Genomic DNA, 25,950 nt, shown 5'->3' with positions numbered 1-25,950 from the left:
TAAAGGACGATAACGGCCACTTCAGTGTTTCAGCCTTTCAGAGTGCCGTTTGGGTCAGTTAATTCTGGTATGTTATTAAAACCAGTTTAACATAAACACTGTAGGATTCTTGTTTTGTGTGTTTAATATATATATATATATATATATATATATATATAATTTTAAATGCGCAAAAAAAGTCATGTGAGGTCATTTGAAATGTTTTCAGGAGACGTGCGCAGAAAGTTAAATTTAGGGGGAAAAGTTTCCTGAACCAAAAATAAAACCACAATGAGTAATTGAGCTCTGCCAAGTGCCAGAGGGGGAAAGATGTTGAAGTCACAGAGATAATTAGTTCTGTTAATGAGGATGTACAGCTGCACAGGGGTGTTTGAGGCTTTTTTTTTTATTAGCTTTCTAAGTTCAGATTTTTTTTTTTTAATTTACTTTCTAATTTGAGATTTATTAGTTTTATTCTTCATGTGCTTTGTTGTATTATAGTTATTTTGGGGGGTTTATGTTGATCAGTGCTTTGATGTTTGAAAAAGTGCGATACAAATAAAATTATTATTAATGTAGAAATAAACACTTGACTGAAACAGAAAAATGGCCGATAAGATCCATGAGGGTACTGATAAACCCCCCCCAAAAACAACAACAAACCCTTAACCACAGCGTTACTATGAAACTGAACACTGAAATGCATCAAATAATTTACCAGAATAAAATTATACAAACATTTGTGTGACGTATTTAAAATTCATAAAGTTAATCTCATCTAACAGCATCTAAAACCCGGTTGAGAAGAGTCCCGCCATCAGTGCTCCGACTCAGCTCTGATCCACGTGAAGTTCAGATAGCAGATCCAGAAAAAGTCCAAAAATTGCCGAACAAGTCTTTAAAAGTCCGTCAGAGTCCGCTGGTCCAAGCATCTCTGTGTTTTTCTATCTGGACGTCTTCAGCTGAAGACTCCACAGTGACAGTCTCTGGTGTGAATCTTCAAGCATCTTCATGAAACAGCTGTTAGTGACCCGATGACCTGAACGACCACAGGCTGCTCGCACCTACAATGAAGGTAACACCGCTAGAACGTAGAGATTTTTCATGTAAACCCCAAGCAGAATCGTCGTTCTGTGAACCCCAAACGTCCACTTCAAGAACCAGATCCAGAAGTCCACAGCGTTCTGGCTCCAGACATCGGTAACTGCCTGAAACAGTCAGGTGTCTGAGAATCACCAGGATTTATAAAAAGTGTGATGTGCGTCTGTCCATCTGAAGAAAAAATGTGGACAGCAGAAATTTATTTCTCAAAGTCCTGATTTCTGCTGAGAATTCATCTTTTTTTATTAGAGTCTCAGAATCTGAGCTGCACAGTGATGATATCACGGCGATGAGCCACTGACGAGCACTTCCTGTTCTCTGCATGAACTGCTGACGTCCAGCAGGTCCGACACCTTTCACTTGGTATAGTTTCTCTTGTGCTGAGCTCCAGGGCTTGAGGAGCCCAAAGACCTTGCGTGCCTTCTCCAGCGCTGGCGCAGGACAAAGTCATAGTTGGCGGTGGTGCACATGGCATAAAACACGTTGGCTTTGTCGGGGATCTGCAGCTCTGCAAAACAACATTCACTGTCATTTTAAGTTCAAAATATATCTGGAACAAGTTTATCTGCAGTTTGTAATTATATATAAGCTATGGTCACCAATTTTTTTTTTAACATCAATTAAAATACTACATTTAACATAGTTTTTCTGCACTGAGAAACCCACACAAAATTGCATGCAAAATTAACGTCCGTCATTTAGTTTGTTTTCATACCTTGTGTGACATTGAAGAATTTAAACCTGTGTCCACCAGGGGGCAAAATCATGCCAAATAATTTCTGGTTGAGGGCAGAATCTCATCTTTGTCTTGATGCTGATGTCACTCTGGTCCCTGTCGAGCCACACACTGATGCCAGTGTGCACAAAAACGCCTCCACCATTTTGTTTTTGTCCCAGAAACAGTCAGTCAATAAACTGCCACCGCGGTCGGTGAAAATTCAACGCCAGGTTGTGTGAAATAATGTACGTAAACACAGGATACATGTGGATCCTCGCGCAAGGCTCAACAACGAGCTGAAGTGAACGCGAGATACAGCTCAACTAGCTCGACCATTGAAGGCAGCTGATTAGTGACCAGTGACACAGAGGGAACGATAACAGAAAAGAAAATAAGTGCAAACTTTTTCCCCAGATAAGAGAACTGTACAGCTCTTCTTCTGAAAGCAGCATCAGGTGACAGCGCAGACCGAATGAAGCTTTATGTCTGATATTAAATCTTCTTCCTGAAAGTTACACATGGACCCAAAACCTTCATTATTAATATGAAACTTTGATGCAACAAATGTTACTGTAAATTCAGCCAGTAAAATACACCAGGTTGAATGACGATAAACAAAATATCATTTTAAACAATTTGTAGTTTAGCCACCGCAGACGCAGAGACAGGAACATTCAAAATGATAAACCATTTGGTTTCATGCCCATAGATTTGGCAGATTGCCATCTATGCAAATTCTGATCCAATTTGCATAATGGCAGACGTACAGGTGTACCAGCCACCAATCAGATCAATCCTGCCATTGTCTCAGCATGAAGACAAAGCCAGCGTAAAATAGCACGTGAGGACACGGATCAGGAATAAACAGGGATAAGAGAAACACACGTATGAACAGCTGGAAAACAAAAACAAACAAAAACACTACACAACTGGAGTGAGAGGAGGCGGCTCACCTTTTCATTGGTGATGACCTGGCTGAGGCTGAAGTCGTGGTAGCTGATGCCCTCCATGCAGTGTTTGTCCAGAGCCCTCTGAATCACCTGGGCTGTGTGGTCCTGACTGGTCAGCTGGAGAGCAGGGTCAGAGGTCAACAATCAAAGAGAAGAATGAACAAAATGTATAAACCTGCAGCTGAACCAAGTCAGAGTGCAGCCGTCCACTTGGGAACAATGAATGCAATAAAGTCACATCATCAGGACACACAGACGTACCTGTGTTCACTTACAGGTACAAAGAGAAAATTTTTTTTTTTTTTTTGATGGATTTGATCTCTCAACACTTAACTGAGAAAATGAAATAAAACCATCAGATGTGAGCGCTCTGTTCTCTGAAATGGCTTCAGCAGCTTGTGCTGATCAAAGCAAAAACAAAACTCACCATATTAACATAAGAGCTGCAAAGATTATTTGATAATTGTTTTGTCATTTAAAAAAAAGTAAAAATGGAAAATTCTTTGATTTCAGCTTCTTTAATGTGAATATTTTGTGCTGCATTGCACCTGTCTGACAGTAAACTGAATATCTTTTGGATTGCAGACAAAAGATTTGAATGCTGATCAACATTTTATGGACCAAACAACAGACTAATCAAGAAAAGTCACCAGTCAACTGCTTATGAAAATAATGGTTAGTAGCCCTGCTGTAAATCCATTCTGCTGTTCAAAAATAGAAAAATAAAAAAAAGCATTAAACCATTATTAGATTGCTAAGTGTCAAAGAAATTTGTTTCAGCAAGAATTTGACATTAAACCTCTAATGGTAAATTAAAAAGTACAAGTTAACGACTATAAGCTCTGAATAAGTGTTTATACCGAGCTGTAAAGTTAAGCACGTTCTGTGTGGCAGAAAAACAAAGGACTCTGGTCTCGTGTCCCAGTGGCTTTAATGAAGAAAAAAAAAAAATGCTTTCACTCACACAAAATGTCATTAATTTTATCTTTAATCCAGAGCTGTTTAGTTCTTTAATATCTAAATTAATCCTACAGCAGTCTGTTGGCGACCCTTCGGGATAATCTATATATGCACCAAAATACAACCCCTGGCAATAATTATGGAATCACCGGCCTCAGAGGATGTTCATTCAGTTGTTTAATTTTGTAGAAAAAAAGCAGATCACAGACATGACACAAAACTAAAGTCATTTCAAATGGCAACTTTCTGGCTTTAAGAAACACTATAAGAAATCAGGAAAAAAAAATTGTGGCAGTCAGTAATGGTTACTTTTTTAGACCAAGCAGAGGGAAAAAATATGGAATCACTCAATTCTGAGGAATAAATTATGGAATCACCCTGTAACTTTTCATCCGCAAAACTAACACCTGCATCAAATCAGATCTGCTCGTTAGTCTACATCTAAAAAGGAGTGATCACACCTTGGAGAGCTGTTGCACCAAGTGGACTGACATGAATCATGGCTCCAACACGAGAGATGTCAATTAAAACAAAGGAGAGGATTATCAAACTCTTAAAAGAGGGTAAATCATCACGCAATGTTGAAAAAGATGTTGGTTGTTCACAGTCAGCTGTGTCTAAACTCTGGACCAAACACAAACAACATGGGAAGGTTGTTAAAGGCAAACATACTGGTAGACCAAGGAAGACAAAGCGTCAAGACAGAAAACTTAAAGCAATATGTCTCAGAAATCGAAAATGCACAACAAAACAAATGAGGAACGAATGGGAGGAAACTGGAGTCAACGTCTGTGACCGAACTGTAAGAAACCGCCTAAAGGAAATGGGATTTACATACAGAAAAGCTAAACGAAAGCCATCATTAACACCTAAACAGAAAAAACAAGGTTACAATGAGCTAAGGAAAAGCAATCGTGGACTGTGGATGACTGGATGAAAGTCATATTCAGTGATGAATCTCGAATCTGCATTGGGCAAGGTGATGATGCTGGAACTTTTGTTTGGTGCCGTTCCAATGAGATTTATAGAGATGACTGCCTGAAGAGAACATGTAAATTTCCACAGTCATTGATGATATGGGGCTGCATGTCAGGTAAAGGCACTGGGGAGATGGCTGTCATTACATCATCAATAAATGCACAAGTTTACGTTGATATTTTGGACACTTTTCTTATCCCATCAATTGAAAGGATGTTTGGGGATGATGAAATCATTTTTCAAGATGATAATGCATCTTGCCATAGAGCAAAAACTGAAAACATTCCTTGCAAAAAGACATATAGGGTCAATGTCATGGCCTGCAAATAGTCCGGATCTTAATCCAATTGAAAATCTTTGGAAGTTGAAGAAAATGGTCCATGACAAGGCTCCAACCTGTAAAGCTGATCTGGCAACAGCAATCAGAGAAAGTTGGAGCCAGATTGATGAAGAGTACTGTTTGTCACTCATTAAGTTCATGCCTCAGAGACTGCAAGCTGTTATAAAAGCCAGAGGTGGTGCAACAAAATACTAGTGATGTGTTGGAGCGTTCTTTTGTTTTTCATGATTCCATAATTTTTTCCTCAGAATTGAGTGAGTCCATATTTTTTCCCTCTGCTTGGTCTAAAAAGTAACCCTTACTGACTGCCACAATTTTTTTTTTCCTGATTTCTTATAGTGTTTCTTAAAGCCAGAAAGTTGCCATTTGAAATTACTTTAGTTTTGTGTCATGTCTGTGATCTGCTTTTTTTCTACAAAATTAAACAACTGAATGAACATCCTCCGAGGCCGGTGATTCCATAATTTTTGCCAGGGGTTGTAATTCAAAAGCAACATTTTTTAGCCGCAGCAGAGTAGAAAACCACGTTCCAGCATCTCACGTGGTTTCAGAGATATGGTCATTAATGTAATTTATAAGCTGTTCCATGAAACCTCCAAACCTTCCTTACCAGAATGCTTTTGTAGACGTTTCCATTGCTGACGGACTCCACACTGACCCGGATGATGCACGAGTCTGCGACCTGCTTGTTGTAGAAGGGCAGCATAGCTTGAGGAGAGCAAATGGAAGACGGCGACTCGGCGCTCATTAACAAGGAGGCGGAGCTTAGATCTGGATCGGAGGAGCAGCACGAGACACTGGACAGAGGAGTCGAGGACATGGAGCTCAAAGTGAAGTCCTCTGCAACGTTATGTAGAGACCCTGAGAAAGACTGAAGGTTGGAAGAGAAGGACAAAAATAAACTCAGGTTTATAACAGAACTCCTTGGTGTTTTTCTGTATCCTGGCACACTGATTGGTTTTGTTACATGTTTTTCTTCACACCTTCAGTTTGACCTGGAAGGGAGAGGGCAGAGGAATCAACAGATCGTCCATGTCTGAACTGCTGGATCCAGAGATGACACGCTAATCTGGTCCACATGGGCTTTCCGTGCTGAGCTCTCACTGGCTGATCGCAAGCTAAACGCACCAACAGATGCAAGAAAACACAGATGTTTGGTTTTCATCAAACAGGATGAGCTCTTCCTGATGTTTGTATGTTCATGCTTGATACTTAAAAAATAAATAATAAAACTCCCATGTGTTACTGCAAAGGTTCTTCGACTTACGAGGTGAGCTTTTTGGTGAGCAGACGATGGCTCCACAGGATGGGGGAGCTGGGACAGGGATCAACCGGAGGCTCCAGTCCCGAGAGAGCTCATAGCTTCAAGAATACAAAAACAGCAGGAACTAAAACACACCTTAGGTCAAAGAATCGATTAGCATCACTTTATTGGGAATGAATGAGACTTCATCAATATCAGGCCATTAAATTCTGGTTACTGGTCATATTCCCTTATTGATTCATGATCAAATTTCCATGTGGAAAACAGATCTACACAGGATTCCAGCATGGACCAGCAGTTTTCCTCGTGGCTACATAGATACGAAGTCTGACCATCATGACGTACGACTATTTTGCAACAACCGACGGCATCAATAAGAGGAACTGATCATTTGAGACATAAGGTCTGATGGACTTCTACATATCAATGACTGACACAGAACCCATGAAACATTTTACGGCCCTGGATAAAATCTGCAGGTTTAATGATCAACCTAGTGAGAATAACAAGCAAACATCTACTGTGATGTCACCTTTGACATGAGGACATGAATCCAAACTAGAAGCGAAGCCTAAAGGCCCAGATGTTGTTGAGGCTCGCTTGTTGATCAGGCAGAGTTTATTTATTTTATAGTTTCCTTCCTGATTCTGACCAGCTGGATGTGAGTAAAGAGGTCATTGTCCTGCATGCCCACTCTCCTGATCTGTGAGCAGCGCGCATGCTTGCAGCCAAGTGGTGATCTGAGATTTACTGGAAGCTGTAATGGGAACAGGAAGCCGGAAGCTGTCGGATCTGGGAAAGAATCTCAAACTCCTGAAGCAAAAACATGAAGACGCAAAGTAAATATCTAATTCACAACTCAACACAGGCTGTAAAAACGGACAAGAGCAGTCATTCATACAAAACACCACTAGGGGGCAAACCTACCCGCCTGCGCTTTTCAAGTTGATCAGGTCCCCCCTGTGGAGAACGGAAGAAAAAAAAAAAAAAGTACTTCAGTAGAATAAAGAGGGATCTGTGGCAACACGTCACTTACCTCCACGGTGTCTGTAAGAGCTGTGTCCCAGCATGGTGAGGAGGACAGGTAAGTGCCCAGGTACGGCACGCGCCGCTGTTCAAATTCTGAGGACAGAAAATCAAGTGTTTTAAAACGCTGCAGCCAAACAAATCCAGATGTGCAAAATTTAACTCATACATCACTGGATTATGTATGACAGATTTCTTCAACATTAGTACTTAGAGGTTAACTGCAGGTTAGAGAAAACCAGCTGATGCTCACTGTAACTTTAAAAGAATCGTGCAGGACACAACACGAATCTGTTTAATTGTCATTGAACAAAAGTAGAATGAAAATGAAAGTAGGAGACCTCATTTCAGTGCTGTTGAAGAGACACTACAGATAAGAACTAATAAAAACAGATGACAGACAGACACACACACCTTAACCACTTATCCGGGATCGGGCAGACAGACAATAGAGTTAAAAATAAAAAGTAGAAAAAAACTACATAATTAACATTAAAGAATATCACACATCTGTATCGAGTGTTGAAGTTCCAGTGTTATCAGGTTTGTTCAGCGCAGTGGTGGCTGTGGTGTAAAAAACTGTTCTCCAGTCTGTTAGTTTGGACGTGATGGTTCTGAAGTGTCTCCCTGAGGGTCACAGTTCAAGCATGTGATGACCAGGGTGGGAGGGGCTCTGAGGATGCTGTGGGCTCTCCTGAAGCAGTGGGTGCTGTAGATGGCCTCAAGAGAGGGGAGAGACAACTAGTGAGTTTTTGGCCGCTGTTGATGACCCTCTGCTGTGCTTTCCTCTCGGCAGCAGTGCAGCTGATGAAACCACAGTGTAATTCCACAGCTCAGGACCAACTTGAGGGAGCACTGGCAGAAAGCCACCAACAGCCTCTCTGACACTTGTTCTTTGTAGAAGTCTCAGGAGCACAGTGGTGTTTGTTGTCCAGGTCAGGTCCTCCTTCATGTGGGTCCCCAGGAACCTGAAGTCTGAGACCCTTCCACATATTCTCCATTTATGCAGATTGGCTGAATGTCCGGTTTATCCTTTCCAAAAGTGATTATTAGTCCTTGGTCTGAGAGGTGTTGAAGATCAGACTGTTCTCTGTACACCATACTGACAGCCGCCGGACCTCCTCCAGTAGTCTCCACCCCTCCCAAATGAGTCTCACCACGGTGGTGCAGTCAGCAAACTTAACGATGGCACTGCTCGGATGGGTGGGTATACTAAGGAGAGATGGGGTCATACTGACTCGTTGAGGGCGCTCTGTCAGAAATCTGTGATCCAGTAGCAGATGTGTTGTGAGAGTCCCAAGTCCAGAAGTTTGTGACCTGTCCTGTTTGGTATGATGGTGTTAAAGCAGAGCTGAAGTCATTGAAGTGCAGTCTGGGGTAGCCCCCCTGCTGTCCCAGGTGTGTTGTGGAGGGCTGTAGCTGTGGATCCTTTGTGGGGGTGGTTTGCTATGTAGGCACACTGATGTGGGTGGCAGCAAGCTTGTTGGTGATGTGACTCCAGACCATTTCTCAAAACACTTCACAATTCCAAGATGGTAAGTGCCACTGGCTGGTAGTCCTGAGGCTAATGATGGCAGCCTTCTTTGGTATGGGAATGACTGTTGACGTCTTCAGTAGAGTGGAATCTTACACCGAGACGGGGACTGATTGAGTATCTCAGTGAAAACACCAGCCAGTTGATCTGCACAGTCCTTCAGCACCAACCCGTCACACCATCTGGTCCAGCAGCTTTCCTAGGGTTTAGTGTGCCTCTCACCTTGTGTATCCGCACCATGAGGATGTGGCTTGCTGAGGTCTGGTGGATGCAAATCGGACCACTGGTGGCTCAACCGTGATGTGGCCAGAGAACTTATTCAGGTCCTTGGCCAGTTGGACGTGACCATCAGCTGCGTGAAGTTGTTGGACCGGAAATTGGCGATATGTTTGGACCTGATGTGGTTCCTCAATCTTCCTGGTCTATGCTGTCTTGGCCTCCATAATGCCTCCTTTCAGATTAGTTCTGGCAATGTTGTACTGGGCCTCATCCCCGACCTTATATAATGTTAACGCACTTTCGTAGGGCCTGAACGTGTTTGCTTCTGACCTTGGGAACACCCTAATGCACCTGTTTACTGTGACAGTGGGCGACACAGTGTTGGATACAGCTGAGTACGGTGGAGGTGTAGGTACTCTTCCAGGTCCTGCACCTGCTGTGAGGCACCATCGGGCCAGGTTGAACAGTCTTTCTTGGGGGAGGTGTTTTTTTTCCTGAAGGGGTTGTAGGCCGGTATCAGAAGCAGGGACATGTAATCAGACGGCCCAGGTGACATAGATGTGATGTCCTGGAGCCATGCTTGATATGGAGCTGATGACAGTCTGACAAAATTAGACTGCCGCCTGTCATTTTGCATGAGCTGGGAAAACTCATTTTTTACACAGAAAAGTAAGAAGCCAAAAAGGTTCTTCCTCCTTCTTACGGTTTGTCCTGGAGACAAGCAGAGTCTGGGTGACTTGGAACCCGGAGACGGGCTGCTCTCTGCCTGCAACACACAACGCATGAGCTTCAACAAAAAGAAGTTCAATCTGAAGTCTGACCGACCCTGCAGGAGGTTTTTATTTTAGTTTTGTGCCATTTTTAAAAGTCATTACACAAAGCTAGCTATAGTAAACAGATCATTTACCACACCCACAGTAATTATGTAGTACTAGGAGAAACCCGTGATTAGGTTTAGCCAGTGTTCCTAAAAAAATAAAAATAAAAAAAATAAAAATTGCTGAGAGGGCCCAAACAATTTCTTGTAAAAATAAATATTGTGAAATGTAAGAAGTAGAAATATTTGGCGCAATTGGAAGAGGACTGACATGAAACTGTGGATAAGTACCCCAGATTTACAGAAAAATACAGTTTACATTTGGCCACAGGATGTAGAAGCACTGGATAGGTTGAAATCTTGCCTTTTCGTCGGAGTGCATTTTCTGACTCCAATATCTCTTGAACCCTTCCACACTGGTGCAAATGTAGAGCCGCCTATGCGGCGTTGCGTTTTGTTTTACGCCCAAAATGCGCACGTACTCAAACTTTTCTGTTTGTTGCAATTTGCAGATTTGCTTGCAGCTGCGTATGTGTGCACAGTCCGCGTGTAGCCCTTGCCGCTATTGAAAACCAATTCAACTCTTTTTTTAGTTTCCTCCTGCCGGCTGTGCAGAACACATCACTGTGCTTGGAAAACAGTGGACTGTATCATGAGGTTTTTACAGTTGCATTGCTGCCACGTATGTAGCCAAAGCTGCCATTATCTGCCTCTGTGGAAGTGCGCTCTGTTCTCTACTGCACGGTGTGGTGCACGTCAGAAACACAGTAATTTAACATTATTTTATTTTTGTCTTGGTGGATCATTTTCATTGTGTAGCGATGCTGCTGAGTCTGGCTGTGGTAAAGGCTGCTGTGAATGAAGCGCTGTGACTCTAAACTTTTGAAGCTCCTGTTGCTCCAATCAGGTCCACTGATTTGATCAGACCTGATCGATCAGGGTGTTTGATGAGCACACCGACATGCAGCGACTGTGCTTTTATTTTAAAGAGTCACAGCGCTTATTCAGGTTTGATCAGACCTGAGAGAGACAGAGACAGAGCAAGCAATGACTGTTGTTTCTGGATTTGAGTTGAGGTTCGAGTCCCTGTTCTGAGCACACACACACACACACACACACACACACACACACACACACACACACACACACACACACACACACACACACACACACACGTCCATCAGTTAGATCAGCTGTCCTGAGCACACAGAGGTGCTGCAGCTGTGTGATCGTTGCCCTCCAGCTGATTCACTCTGGATGCATGCACTCAGTTTCTGGATGTGTACAGTAATGCAGTGTTGCGCAGACCTGCTTAAAACTGCATATTTTGTGTGTCCAGTGCTCTACGCTGAAAAAAATTAAACATGTTTAATTTCTTCCGCTCTACGCGCGTAGCCCTCAACATACTGCTTGCATAAGGAGCAAAACTCGACGCAGAGCTGCTAAAGTGGCGTAGAGCTGCTCAACTCGGCATAGACGGTACAACCACAATATGCAGCTCTACCTTTGCGCCAGTGTGAAAGGGGTTTTCAGGCCTCGGTCCCACCAAATAATAACCATGAATAATGAGCCACCCATGGGTGTGTCAGTGATTATTCAAAGAATGATACACATTTTAAGCCGTCACATATCCACTACTAAGGCACCTCTATGTGCCTCTCTGTATCTCACATGTGCCAGGTATCGCCCTATAGTGAGCCAAAACCGACCTGTCATTTGAGTCCCGTCCAGCCTCGAATGGCTCGTGTCACCGTATATGATCCACGTCAAGCCGCACATGATCCAGTAGTGCCATGTAACATGACATTGGCGCACGTTTAGGCATGGGTTTGGTCCAACCTCCAGCCCTCCCACACTCGGTCCCTTTAAAGTGTGGGTTTTCAATTCACAGCATCCATTCAAGATGTCACATTTTTTAAACACAGTCCAAAATAGACGCTCCTGCACAGTCTGGCCGGTGGTGCGCATCCGTGCGCCAGGTTGCTGTTCAACCTGTGTTCCAGAGTCATTAAATGCACCAGACCAGCCAGAACCAAACCATGGGTCCCCTGGACATTGCTTGCTTCTGCGCTTCTTCTCACTGGCTTTATTTCTTCCGTGGCTTATACAGTCATTCTGACACTGTGATCCAACTTTTCATTTTGTGTTCGTACGTTAATGTCTGCAAAATCACTCTTTTGCGTGCTCTCGTTCTGCGTTCCTGGACAGTCACCTCTGTGCTCCTTCTCGCTGCCTTTTATTCTTCCACGGCTTTAAACACAGTCATTTTGACACCGTGATCCAACTTTTAACTTTGTGTCCATATCTGCAAAATCAGTGTTTTGCCAGCTGGCATTCTGCGTAAATGCTCGTCTTGAATGTCAGTCATTGCGTCAGTGCGCACACACAGCCGAGCTCATCTGATCCATGAACAAGATGTTAAATCCATCATAAACATACTTTTACAGCTCCTTATATAGAAGGAATGAACATGCAACTGTTTTACCAAGCTGTTACAATAAAAACATTACAAATACTTGCATTTAAGCTGTTCCAAATATGTTCTCCACCTCAGTGCAAGAGAGAGAGAGGGGAAAAAAAAAAGAGTCCAGGTGAAACAGTCCTCTGTGATGTGAAGCAATTAGAGGTGTTTTTAACTGCCAAACTGACAGAAAATAATTATTTTATATACAGCGTTCCGGTGCACAAAGCATGTGAAATTGTAGTGTGCAAGAGGGCGGAGCCAAAAAGCCAATCCGGTCCTCGTAGCTGCTAGGTGCTTGGATAATGGGCTTTTAACAGCCTCGTCCTCACCACAAACATGCCTCTAAAATCCTCATAGTAACTTGTACACAAACTGCCCCACTTCTTGAAATTAGCGCCAGCCTCAGAGATGAGCCTTGTTAGTCAAACTATTCTGCCTCTTACAGCCACTATTCTTCCACGACTGTTGAATAGCTCCTCTCATACCAAAAAAAAAAAACAAAAACAAAAAAATGCTGCTGTGACTCATTATTCACTGTTCATTATTTGGTGGGACCAGGGCTTAACTTTCAAGTTTCCAGCCCAATCACGGCCTAATTCAGGCATGTAGCTGGCAACACCAGCCAACCCACATGCCAAGTTTGGCTCAGCTGGGTCCCATATGGAAAAGTGTTTTTTTTTTTTTCCAGATCCCAATAACTTTTAGGGTTGTGTGCTGATCATGACAATAATGAAGTATGCACTGCTCCACCCCCAGCTGAACCCATGTGCCAAGTTTCGAGCAAATCGGCCCAGCAACTGCAGAGAGGTTGTCCGGAACCTTTGCGTGACAGACACTACTATACTAGGAATTATTATAAGAATATAAATTACTGTACGACTATATGTGCAGTAATTACACAGTGATGATGTCACGTGTGCAGTATATCTAATGCTGCTACCTGTGAGTATCGTTCAGTTTGTTTGTGGTAACCAACAACAATGAGCCTTTTATTATTTTATAGAACCTCGACTGATAACTGAAATCACTGAATAAACATTCAACTGTTTTTCCAGAAGGAACTAACTAGCAGATGAAGTGGAGCCTCAATGAACATTAAAATATGATTTTAGATTATTAATTATGAATAAAGTGTTGAGTAAAACACACTGTGTGTGCATTTATTTATTTTTTATTTAACCAGGTTAGTCCCATTGAGATCGAGACCTGCATGTTCAGCAGTTTGTCATAAGTCAAACGGTAAGACTCCTGCACTGGAATAACAGGAAGTAACCACGGTGCATTAAGTGCCCTCAGTAGCATCTTGAATTAAAGGCCACCTGATCCCAGTCTAGCCCCGCCCACCCAGGCCACCAGCTGGCTCAAATAATTACAGTTTTCCCTCAGGAGCAGTGACGAGCCCTCAGTCCACATTCTCTTTAAGTGAAAAACACAAGTGTTTACCGCCACCAGGAGATCTCTGCTGGTTAGCACGTTGTTCTCATCCGGGAAAGTTTCACACAGGTGTCCAAAGGTGGTCATAGAGTCCCTAAAAGAAGGAAGATTATTTTGAAAGCTCTCTGATGAAAAGGTGTCCTTAAAGTAGAATAAAGTGTGGAAAGTAAGAATAGCAGTTTTCTTCAGGCTGAATGTTTGCTGACCTGCTGACAGCAGCCCAGGTCTTCTTCAAGCGATACACAGCATTTGACTGGAGAGCTGAAAGGATCGCCCTCAACGAGGAGAAGTTCTTCATCTGCCTGCACTCCTGCCAACATGGAACACAATAAAGAGTTTCGTTAAACTCTCATACACTTCGCTAAACTCTCAAACACTTCAGATTCTAAGCCTGACCTGCGCAATGGCTATCCACCTCTCGATGACGTGTGCCCTGTGGACGTGGCCACCGCGCGAGAATCGTGGTGAGCTCGGGGCATTGGAGGAGTCGTGGAAGGGAGAGGCCGAGGTGGGCAATAAGGTGGGAGAGGAAGTGGTCGGGGTGGAAGATGACGGGCAGAGGAGGGACGTGATGACACGGTTGGTGACGGCATTGAACTGGGAGATGGTGGCACGGACAGTAGGAGCAAGGTTGCGGTTTTCTTTCTTGTCACGTTGGGACCAAACACAGCCCAGACAGTGGAATGGCACAACTTTGATGAAAAGTTCCTACAGTGGAAAATACAGTGGGCAAAAATAAGGAAAGCACTGAAAAGAAAGAAGTGAAAAAACAGATTTCTCAGACACCTACAGCATCCACACGGGTCAGCTGCTCTGCCAAGTCTCTGGTAGAGAAGTCCATGAAGCTGTGTTTGTCCTCCTGCTTGCTGAACGTTTCTCCTACTCCTTCCTGGCCAGCATGCTGCTCGGATGCAGATCGGCTGCCGTCTGTCAAACAGGCACAAAGATCACCATGGCAACGCGTGGACGCTGACTGACATAGGAAGACTTTGTGAGTATCAAGAAAACCGCTTTACTTCCTTCCTAGGAATCAACTGCTATCAGGGAGAAACATGACTTCAAACTTTTAGACGCTACACGCGTTCCTGTTGCCGCAGTTTATCACAGCAATAAACGTGACAGCAGAGCAGTAAACAGACGATAGCAATGGTTTCCAGAACTGTTTAAAAGTCTGACTGGATTGTTTATTGTGCTTCATGGCAACTTTCTTGCATGCAAATTGGCAAACATCCTGTTGCCAAGTACCTTGTTCCTGGAACCTCTTCAGCAGGTTCTCAGCAGTTCGAGCTAAGCGCCTGAAACTGACGTGCTGACGCAACTGGGAACACAGTCGTCGGAGATCCTGGTACTGAGGGGGGTCACTGAAGTCCTCACTGTATTCCTCCAGCCAGAGTTGGATCACCGGGAGTAAAGTGCTGAGGAAAATCAGCCAGGAAATTTAAGGTGCAAGGAGAAAAAAAAACAAAACAAAAAAAAAAAAAAACCATACGTATATGCAAATTTCTGCACTGTTAAAGTAAACATCACAGGTCACTTTGGGCTGTTGTCAAATCAAAGTGAGCTCGATTGAGCAAGGAATGCCCGCACTCACCTGCGTGGGCAAACAGTGTTATCCAGGCTGGCGGCTGAATCATCTCTGCAGAAGAGAAACACGACGACGGGTCAGGTGAAGAGGACATTTACGAGTAACAACATGTGCAACACAAGAAATCTCAAACCACAAAAGAGACCAAGAACCCTGCCCCAGCAATTACAGCGCCAAAAGACTACAACTATAACTGAAGTGTATTACAATGCTGAGAAAGTCAAATGGGTCTGTCACCAAGGTCATAACCTGACAGGAAGGTTTTGCTGGATATCTGCTGGACAGACCGACAACACACATGCACACGCACACGTCTGCTGTGTCACTTGTCAACACTAACACTGCACTTACCTTTTTACTTGGTTCATGTAAATTAGTACAATGTCCATCAAATGCAGCGTGGACTTTAAATCTTGCACATTTGATTCCTCCTTCATACCATCCACAAGACCTCATTCAGAACATGCGCTATACTTCAATCAATCAATCAATTTCATTTATATAGCGCCAAATCACAACAAACAGTTGCCCCAAGGCGCTTTATATTGTAAGGCAAGGCCATACAATAATTATGTAAAACCCCAACGGTCAAAACGACCCCCTGTGAGCAAGCACTTGGCTACAGTGGGAAGGAAAAACTCCCTTTTAACAGGAAGAAACCTCCAGCAGAACCAGGCTCATACTTGCAATGGAATCTCCCTAAAATACGTTAAAATTAGCTGTAATTTGACAACATACTGTACCACAGATTTAAAAGTACTTGGATATATTAACAATTACACTTCAACACAATTTAAAGCATAATTTTTGTGAATTATTGAAAGGAAATACACCTTTAAATATCTAAACACAACTCTGTTTGTTCTGCATAAATAAATGAAGTAAAATCATGTTAAAACAGGCACTTTTTAAAAATGATTCAACTTGATAAAACAAGCACCTTTGGGCCACCATACTTGTCAGTACAAATACGCAAGACAGGAGTCAGTTTATACTCAAAGCTCACGTTCCAGACGTGCAGGTCTGCTGTTTTTAAAGCACATATTCAACACATTTCATCTTCCAGGGCTGCACACCGACAATGGTATCCTCCTTCAACAAACATATTTAAACCCCAATTACAGACAACAAAATATGGTAACAGTAATTATAAAAACTGTAACGACCACATGCATTCAGCGGGTTAAATGCCCAAATCGTTCTTCAAGATGACAAACCAAAACAAGAGCCTGCAGCTCAGCTTTTCTCAGCAGTCCAAATCATTATTTGAATTTTTTTCCCCCCTATTTAAGCAAAATGAATATTGCATTTTGGAATATGCTAAACCTTTTCAAATATGAATTTGGAGCATTACATTCAGAAACATTTGCATATTTTATTCGTCCACAAAGAACTCATGTCAAGTGATGGTTGACATCAGGAGATTAACTCTTCACATTTGAGATTTTACTGATTTTACAGGATGTGCATGACACCACAAAGTTATTTTCTCTGTAGCACCGTTTAGTATTTCCTGTTCAACCATGCCCTAAAAAAAAAAAAAAAAACAGCTTAATCACATATGGCCCTGTAGACTGAGTCCTCGTGGTTTTGGTGTAGATGTTTACCTCTGAAATATCAATTCGATGAGGGTGCTGGTGGTGGTGAAGGTCCGATATGTGGCGAGGAAGACATGTATGAAGTCAGCCTCGCGGTTCTCACTGTCCAGCAGGTGGGTGATAAGTCGTTCCAGAGTCCCGGCCTTTAGTCTGCGTACTTTCACTGTATGGTAATGGACACAGCCGACGTCAGCGGGAAGTTCTGTCAGGTCCTGGTTCTGCAGGACGGGCTCCCTGTGGAGCGTGATTCCAAACACAGCTCCCTCTTCCTGCTCCTCCCCCCACTCCTGCACTGGGTCCTACAGGGACGTAAGTCAAAGACAAGAGGTGAGCAAGACCCTAAATACACAATCACAGGAGGACGGCCAAGTACACAGACCTGCACAAGATTTATAATGTTTATTTTGAATGGTTGACCCTCGATCTGACCTTATTAACGTATTGACAAGATTAGTCGTCGCCTAGTCTGGTACCAATAATCATCAACTATTGATTTTCAATTGCCAACACTAGTCCTGTGTTGTGCAGTGAAACCAGTTCCTTGATTAAATTCCTTCCTGTCAATGCCAAACTTGAGGTGATAGCTTTGCCGCATGGGTGACCCTGAAAGTCCAAGTCGTGTCACCTAGTGGGGCTCCAGACACCTTGCGCATAGGAAGCTTAGAGCCCGTGTATACCCGCTTTCCAGTCAAGTTTTCATTATATTTAGTTACTGATCATTCATATAATTAACTGTTCAGTTGAGAAAACAAAATGAAAACGTTCATGATTGCACCAAGAGACAATAAAATTTCATGCTACACCGCATCTGCTGTTAAGTTTACCGACATGGGTTCATTTTCTGCCTTATCCAGCTCCCAGTAAACCAAGCAGCTCATCCCACACTTCCCTATCCTCAGTCAAGTACTGTAACTCTTCCTGGGGTATTTTGAGGCATTCCCAAGCCAGCTGGGAGCTATAATCCCTCCAGTGTGTCCTGGGTCTTCCCTGAAGTCACCTAAGTTGAACGTACCTAGAAGGCCTCCTAAGGGAGACCACCAGGGGGCAGATTACTGAACTAACTCAGTTGGCTCATTTAGGTGCAAAGAAAAAGTAGCGGCTCTACTCAGAGTCCCTCACAGATATATGAGCTTCTCACCCTGACCCCGAGTGATACGGAGCCTCATCATATCCACCTCTTTACCCAAAGGTACAAACACACAAGACAAACTTTAAACTTTCAAAGTCGGAATCATTTGATTCAGTTAAAAGTTAGTTATAAGATTAAAAAGTCAGACATTAGACTTTGTAAGTCAAAATAATATTGAAATTTTCCACCTCAAAATACTTCAAAAGCAGAAATATTATCCATTTCACTATTTTTACGTCTTAAAAAAGCTACAGTTATCCGACAGAAAGACGCGTTATTAACAGACAGCAGTTTAAAATAGGTAGTTTATTACAAAACAGTAGTGAGACCAACTATGTTGTATGGTTTAGAGACAGTGGCACTAACAAAAAGACAGGAGGCAGAGCTGGAGGTGGCAGAGCTAAGATGTTGAGATTCTCTTTGGGAGTGACAAGAATGGACAAGATTAGGAATGAACATATCAGAGGGACAGCTCAGGTGGGACGGTTTGGAGACAAAGTCAGAGAGGTAAGATTGAGATGGTTTGGACATGTGCAGAGCAGGGACCCAGGGTATATAGGGAGAAGGATGTTGAGGATGGAGCCACCAGGCAGGAGGAGAAGAGGGAGACCAAAGAGGAGGTTCATGGATGTGGTGAGAGGACATGCAGGTGGTTGGTGTGACAGAGGAAGACACAGAGGACAGGGTGAGATGGAAACGACTGATCTGCTGTGGCGACCGCTAACGGGAACAGCCGAAAGACAAAGAAGTTTAAGTTAATGACCTACCATCGATAAGCTCCACTTTCCCATCTGGAAGCGGGCGGACCGTCTCACCGAACTCTGCGCTTTAATTTCTCGCCGTCCTCCGACACTCCAGTTCCGTCTGAATCGTGTCTGACGCTCCCATTCTTTATTTAAATTACTGTAAAAAGGAGTCACGTATATTTTAAAAAAGTAAACTTTCTTGCAGACGCCCCCCACGGGGAGGAAAGGCGACAGCAGAGGGACTAGTTTCAGGAGCGGAGGAGGAGTCAGGATGGACAGCACGCCACTGGGCGTGGCTTATGGAAACAGGTATGGGCGTGGCGCAGACTGCTGACCAATGGCGAGAATCAGATAATTATGTTTAAATATCAAATTTTAAAGTTGCACTAAATTGAAGGGAAAAACAAAACAAAATAAAAAACTACATTTAAGGTTCTTATTTTATGTTCATGATTAAAAATGAATGGATTAATAATAATAATAAAATTTTAAATTTGCACTGAAATACGGGGGTCTTATTTTATGTCCTTGATTTTAAAATTAAATAAATAAATATAACAATAACGATACCAATAATAACAGCAATAATAATAATAATATATTCAAAAGGACCTTTCAGTCAACAGGATGATGACAACATGAACTACTTAATTGGGTCAGATGTGATTTTAGGTGACGTTCACACTAACTTTTGACCACAAAACTGAAACAATAAAAAACAAGAGTGTCATAGGTCGTGAAATGATAAGATTTGAATCAATACTGATGATCAGGCTAAGTCAGTCTCTATGGCTGCTCTCTTGTTTTTCATTTGGGGTCGCCACAGCACAGCGATCCAAGGTGGAGCTGCATGTTGGTTTTGGCACAAGTTTTATGACGGATCCCCTTCCTGACACAACTCCACATTACATGGAGAAATGTGTCAGCGAGGGGTGGGGTTTGAACCAGGAACCTTTTCACCGACACTAAGCGCACTAACCACTGGACGCACTGACTGTCAGGCTCATTCTTTATCAACTCCTGATCAATTTTCTGTGTGATTAAAAATTTAGGTTTTCACCGTCACTGCAGCTGTTTCTCTTGTTGCTTGATGGAGCGTTTGATGTCATGATGTCACATCTGGCATCGTGACAGAAGTGCCAATCACTGATGAGAGGAACCGATAAGATCTGAGGCAGAGATGTTCACTGGAATGAAAAATTTAGAAGTAGTTCTCAACTGGAACCTGTTCTTGATTCACACCCCTAATCACAGGAACAACAGAAAGGAAACGATGAAGAGGAAGAAGAAGAAGCAGCGGTGAAAATTAAAGCCGAGACGAGCCGCAGGATGACGTCACGTCAGGAGGAGTTTGTGTCGCTGCAGGTGACTCGAGGAAGAATCCAGTCAGGACAGGTTTCCCTCACGTAGTGTCACCGCGGTGTGTGTGTGTGATGAAGGCAGACAAACCTCCCAATTATGCTCACGTTATGTTAGTTTCTGACAGAAATAACCCAAAGTGTCTCACGTCACAACACTGTTAGTTCCTGCATCAAAACTCTGATATAATGGACAACTAAAGACTTACACCAAACTGCTAACAGATCAAACAAATAACCAGAATGTGCACTGAGACCATTGTGATGTCATAAAGGATCAATGCAAACAAAATAGGGAAAAAAGAGAGAAAATTTACTGAGTGACCACAATTTATTCAATCGAAGGGCTTCAATCTGATCTGTCCAGGAAACGGTCAAACTGGAGAGAACCATAAATAATGTTAAGGCAGATTCAGATGATCAAACTCTTTCTTGACTCAAAGGATCTTAGTTCTCGTATGTCAGTTAGATAAATTACATAACTGGTAACAACTTATTAAAAGTTTATTTAAATAAATTTTTGCAGCTCAGACGGCGAGCTCGCAGAGCAAATATTTTAATTAAACTTTTCCCTCGTCTTCGGCCTCAGCGAGCTTTTTGTTTGTCTAATGAGCGTCTCAGAACCTGCTGTCATTCTGTGGCTTCAAAGTGAGAGTGAAAGCTGGTGCCAAACACGCCAATTATCACAGATTAGTCAAACGAATGGTGACGAAGTGGCACGTCAGAGTGGAAGCTGAGATGCTTTTAAATGCTGTGAGATTCAAAGACACCGTGTGCTGGACTTTCTGGAGGGACGTCGCCTTCCTGAGTGACGTGTTGTCTGTAAACAGCAGGAGCCTTTCACACATAAACGACGGTTATACGTCAGCAGAAACGTCACAGATAAACAAACAGTGCCATAACCGCAAATAATTCACCGTAAAGCTATAAATCTAAAAATCAGATCTGACACGGCTCATAATGTTTGTTCAGCAGGACTGTAACCTTCTGCAGGAGTTAGAACGGATCGAGTGTTGACAACCTTCAAAGAGGAATCCAAACGGATTCATAAAAATATGACGTGAATATTTTATGGCCAGAAATTTACAATGTGGTTTCTTTCAAACTGGTTTCATTATGATGCTCTCAACAGCAGCGACAGGTAGTAACATTCAAACCAAATATGGATCAAACATAAACCTGCCTGTGTTCAAAAAGTCACTTTTATCTCCATAAAATTGATGAAGTGAAATCTACAAGAATACTGATATGAAGCATTGATACTGACGTCATACCAAACATGAATGAAATCCACTGACTATTCTCTGAAATCTACCTCCAAAAAGACAGAAATGTGGACAAAACACAAAGCGGTTTTAATATTCCACATGTGGGTCTCTAAAAACAGCAGCATGACCATGAGCTTCAGTAGCATTTTTACATGATACACAGATGCTTAAACGTAAGCCATTAAAGCAGACAGACCATTTTTAAAGATTTATAATTATTTGCAATCTTTGATATAGTAAAAAGTAAAACAGAAGCAGCAGTATGACCTTGAACTTTAAAAACACTGCATTATACAAAGATGCCTAAACATGACTATCTTAAAAAGGCAGCCTTTTTAAAGATTTGTAATTATTTGTGATCTTTGATATGGTAAAAAGTAAATCAGAAGCAGCAGTAAATGGTAAATGGACTGCAATTATACCGCTTTTCCATCAACATCAGACACTCAAAGCACTTTACAATTATGCCTCACATTCACACAAACACACTCACACACTGATGCTAGGCTGCTGCCATTCAAGGTACTCACTACACACAACTTGGGGATTAAGGAAGGTCAGGCTGGGATTTGAACTGAGCATCCTCTGGTCTGAAGCCCAACACTTAACCACTAGACCATCACCTCCCCTGTATGTATGCAGTATGACCTTGAGCTTTAAAAACACTGCATTATACAAAGATGCTTAAACATGACTTATTTAAAAAGACTGGCTTTTTAAGATTTATAATTATTTGTGACCTGTGACATGGTAAAAAGTCAGAAGTAGCAGTATGACCTTGAGCTTCAACAACGCTCGCATTATACAAAGACACTTAAACATGAGTAATTTAAAAAGGCTTCCTTTTTTAAGATTTAGAATTATTTGTGACCATTGACATAGTAAATAGTCAGAAAGAGCAGTATGACCTTGAGCTTTAACAATATTCTACATTATACAAACATGCTTAAACATGGGTAATTTAAAAAGGCTTTCTTCTTTTAAGATTTAGAATTATTTGTAACCATTGACATAGTAAAGTCAGAAGTAGCAGTATGACCTTGAGCTTTAACAACTCTCTGCATTATACAAACACCCTTAAACATGAGTAATTTGAAAAGGCTGCCTAAACATGAGTAATTTGAAATGGTTGCCTTTTTTAAGATTTATAATTAATTGATAATTGACATATTAAAAAGTCAGAAAGAGCAGTCTGACCTTGACCTTTAAGCAACACTCCATATTATACAAACATGCCTACACACGAGTACTTTAAAAAGGTTGCCTTTATTAAGATTTCTAATTATTTGTGACCATTGACAGTAAAAAGTCAAAAATAGCAGCATGACCTTGAGCTTTAATAACATTTTACATTATACAATGCAGCTTAAACATGAGCCATTAAAAATAGGCAGCTGTTTTTTAAGATGCATGATTTTTTTTATGACCTTTAACCCACTAAAAAGTAACTCAGAAACAGTTGTATGACCTTGAGCTGTAATGGTACCTCCATGGATTCAAGATGCAAAAAGTTGAGCAATTTTAAGAGAATTACTTCTTCTTACAAAAGACACTGGGCTAACGTCATTCATTGAAATGTTTCAAATCCATAGATTTTTTAAAAGATAATGCGATTTAAAAAACAAAAACAAAGACAAGACCAGTTTTGTTTGTTGTGACTCACCTCACACAGATGGTCAGTGTTTAGTGTGTTGAAGCTCCTCAGACAAACACCAGGCTCGGTGTCCACAAGCACGTCCACATGGGGACTTTGTCTCAGCAGCTTCTTCATCCTGCCCGTCCAGCACTTGCCTCCAGCACTGCCTGCGTGCCCGGGCAGCGTGACCCTCATCTCCTACTCCGAGTCATGCTTCAGGCTCATGCTCCAGGTCAAATCTGAGCCAAACCCACTGCCCCATCTTTCACTGTGGACAAAGTGGGAAAACAATCACATTCCTTCAGAAGTGTTTGCTTTTAGAAAGGAATGATGAACATCAAACATCCCACACAGTAAAAGAAATTATCTCTGGGATTAAAGGGGATGTAAATAGATTTTCAGAGAGCCAACACACCACCAGATGTTTTTTAAACAGACCATGAAGTGATTCAGAACACACAGGCTGATAACGGACACAAAACCTTCTCAAAGTGGTCCAGAGACCGTCGGTGGTCCATGAGTGACCACTAGTGGTGCACCTCACTTTCACATATGAGAGCCATTGGGGCACATTTGATTAAGATATAATGTAAATATAGACATTAAATAGGATCTCAATGTTAAATTTAAATAGCCACAAACTCTGTAATCTGGGTCAGATCCGGATCAAACTTTGCCAGCTGGTAACGGATACCATCCTATATAAGGCTCTCAAATATGAAAGAAAGCTAATCTTTCTTGACAGAGTTATGAATTTTTGAAAATTCCTTCACTGTTAAAGGTAGGTAATTTTCCTTACTTTGACCTTTGACCTTGAAAATTGAATCAGTTCTTGCCTATCAGGATATGAATCTTAAGTAAAATTTCATAACGGTATATGAAAAATTGTGGGTTCCAGGCTGTTCACAAACAGACAACCTCATAACCGCCATTATGACGAGTCGACACATTTGCACAAAAGTCACCATGAGGAAATTAAGTTAGCATGTAGCTTTAGCCTATAATAGATCATTTTCTTCTTTTGAATCAGTTTTAAAAGTACATTTTCATTCAACTGTGAGTTGCAGTCAGGTTACCGGTGGTCTAGAACAGTTTTAAAACAAGCTGATTTAGCCAAACATTTTAGAAATTTCAGTACTGATCCAAAACTGTTTTAAAAACCAGAAGAGAAAAATAAATAAATAAAAAATTATTTTTAAACCATTGAAAATGTAATTAAACGCTTAAAACTGTATATAAGACAAAACCAGTGGATCTCAAAACAAAAGGCTGGGTGAAAAAAATTAATCCAGTTTTCTTGATCACTTTCATCCAACTCAGTTGGGCTTTTTTTTGGCAACTACTTAACACATTTGACCAGTTAAAAAAAAAACATTTCTGCTATTTTAAATAAACTATCTGATTTAAACAAATTTAAACATATTTTAAACTTACCCATCTTTGATAAAGAACAGTTTATAACATTTTGCAACCTAAAATAACATATTTTAGTCGCCAATTCGTTCCAACCGGTTTAAGACGTTTTACTTTCTTCAGCAGCAGCTTAAATCAAAGATTTGCCCTTTTCCTGATGAATTAACACTCATCTGACTCTAACACTGATTTAAACAATTAGTGATTATAATAATTTCTGGTTTTAATAAGTGCTGTAGTTTGTGTCATATGTAAAATCAGGCTGCATTCAGCTCCGCTCGGCTGTTCTCTCCGGTTTATAGTGTTTGTGCTGGAAAAGACCTCCTTCCTGTTTGTCTGTTCACATTCCATCACTCATTCCACTTCGTGGCTCTGTGGAAACAGTCTGAATGACAGTCTGTAGAGAAACAGCTCAGTTTTACGTAATGCAGATTTGATAATGACGCTGCTGGCAGGGATTCAGTGTTGCCAGGTCACGTCATTATAAGTCTACCAGGAAGAGCAGTTGAAAGTGGGGCCTTCAGGGCACTTTAACTTTATTTAAACTGGTTCTTAAACTAGTTTCTGTACTTTAAACTAAGTTAATTATTTTATATCTGTATTTCTAAGCATTGTTTCACCTCGTTGAAAAGAATCTTCGCTAACAGTGTTTTTATGTAAAGTTGCTCAGCAATATTAGCAGTAAGCAGTTGCTGCATGTGTAACAAGGTGAAGTCCAGATCGAAAAGATGTTCCTACTAGCTTGGTTAAAGGGTGATTTCCCCTTTGGCTGACCCGGTAGGGCCTTGCATGGTTTGAGTACCAGCGGTCTGATGTTTGAACGGCACCGTGGCCACAGAATCCGGCAGCTAATAGGAACATTTTTTCAATCTGGACTTCACCTTGTTACACATGGACAACCTCATTTCTTAATCTTGATCCAGAACAGCCATAAATCCAGACTATCCAGTTCCCTAAGTGCTACAATCAGGACACCCTTTGACTCCACAAAACTCAGGGGGAAAAATTCAGGGTCAGTAAACCTTTCTTTGCAATCAAAGATACCAAACCCCCTGGTTTCTACTAACCTACCAGACATCCTGTCCACCCAAACACTGAACAATGTCAGAGCCAGAACACATTCCTCCTGACAAACACCACTTTTCACTGATAAGAAGTCAGAGTTTCTCACCTGTTACCACGAGCCGAAGAAGTCTCCGGTTTGTTCCAGAGATCGGGCCGGTCTGTTGGCTGGCAGAGGTTAAAACAAGTATCCGGGAGTAGATCAGTACATCAATGATTCAACACATGAAAACGTCTTTGTGATGCCTCGAGTTGCTTGAAAGAGTTTCTGTTGAAAAGTCGTCCGTCTGGTTCCATTCTGGATATTATTCTGTCCTAACCATAACAAACGTGACACAGGACGTGGTTTTCCTTTGACGCACTGCTATGAG

General features: G+C 41.8%; 1 protein-coding gene across 1 annotated transcript; it reads right to left on the bottom strand.

Annotated features, from left to right (window-relative positions):
• Positions 1-349: 349 nt before the first annotated feature.
• On the bottom strand, positions 350-25,950 carry LOC117526516 (ral guanine nucleotide dissociation stimulator-like). Its single transcript, XM_034188577.1, is given in 21 exon segments — positions 350-1,588; positions 2,752-2,865; positions 5,637-5,897; positions 6,010-6,083; positions 6,086-6,144; positions 6,294-6,381; positions 6,985-7,040; positions 7,042-7,103; positions 7,218-7,250; positions 7,327-7,397; positions 7,400-7,412; positions 9,773-9,829; positions 13,800-13,878; positions 13,991-14,094; positions 14,181-14,492; positions 14,575-14,711; positions 15,030-15,199; positions 15,376-15,420; positions 16,977-17,266; positions 23,132-23,372; positions 25,689-25,950. Coding segments are annotated over 20 exon segments (2,448 nt in total). The 5' UTR covers positions 23,300-23,372; positions 25,689-25,950; the 3' UTR covers positions 350-1,333.

This window comes from Thalassophryne amazonica, chromosome 15 (assembly GCF_902500255.1).
Source record: "Thalassophryne amazonica chromosome 15, fThaAma1.1, whole genome shotgun sequence".
NCBI lineage: Eukaryota > Metazoa > Chordata > Actinopteri > Batrachoidiformes > Batrachoididae > Thalassophryne > Thalassophryne amazonica.
The sequence above is the reverse complement of the archived record's forward strand: the minus strand, read 5'-3'. Positions and strand labels throughout refer to the sequence as shown.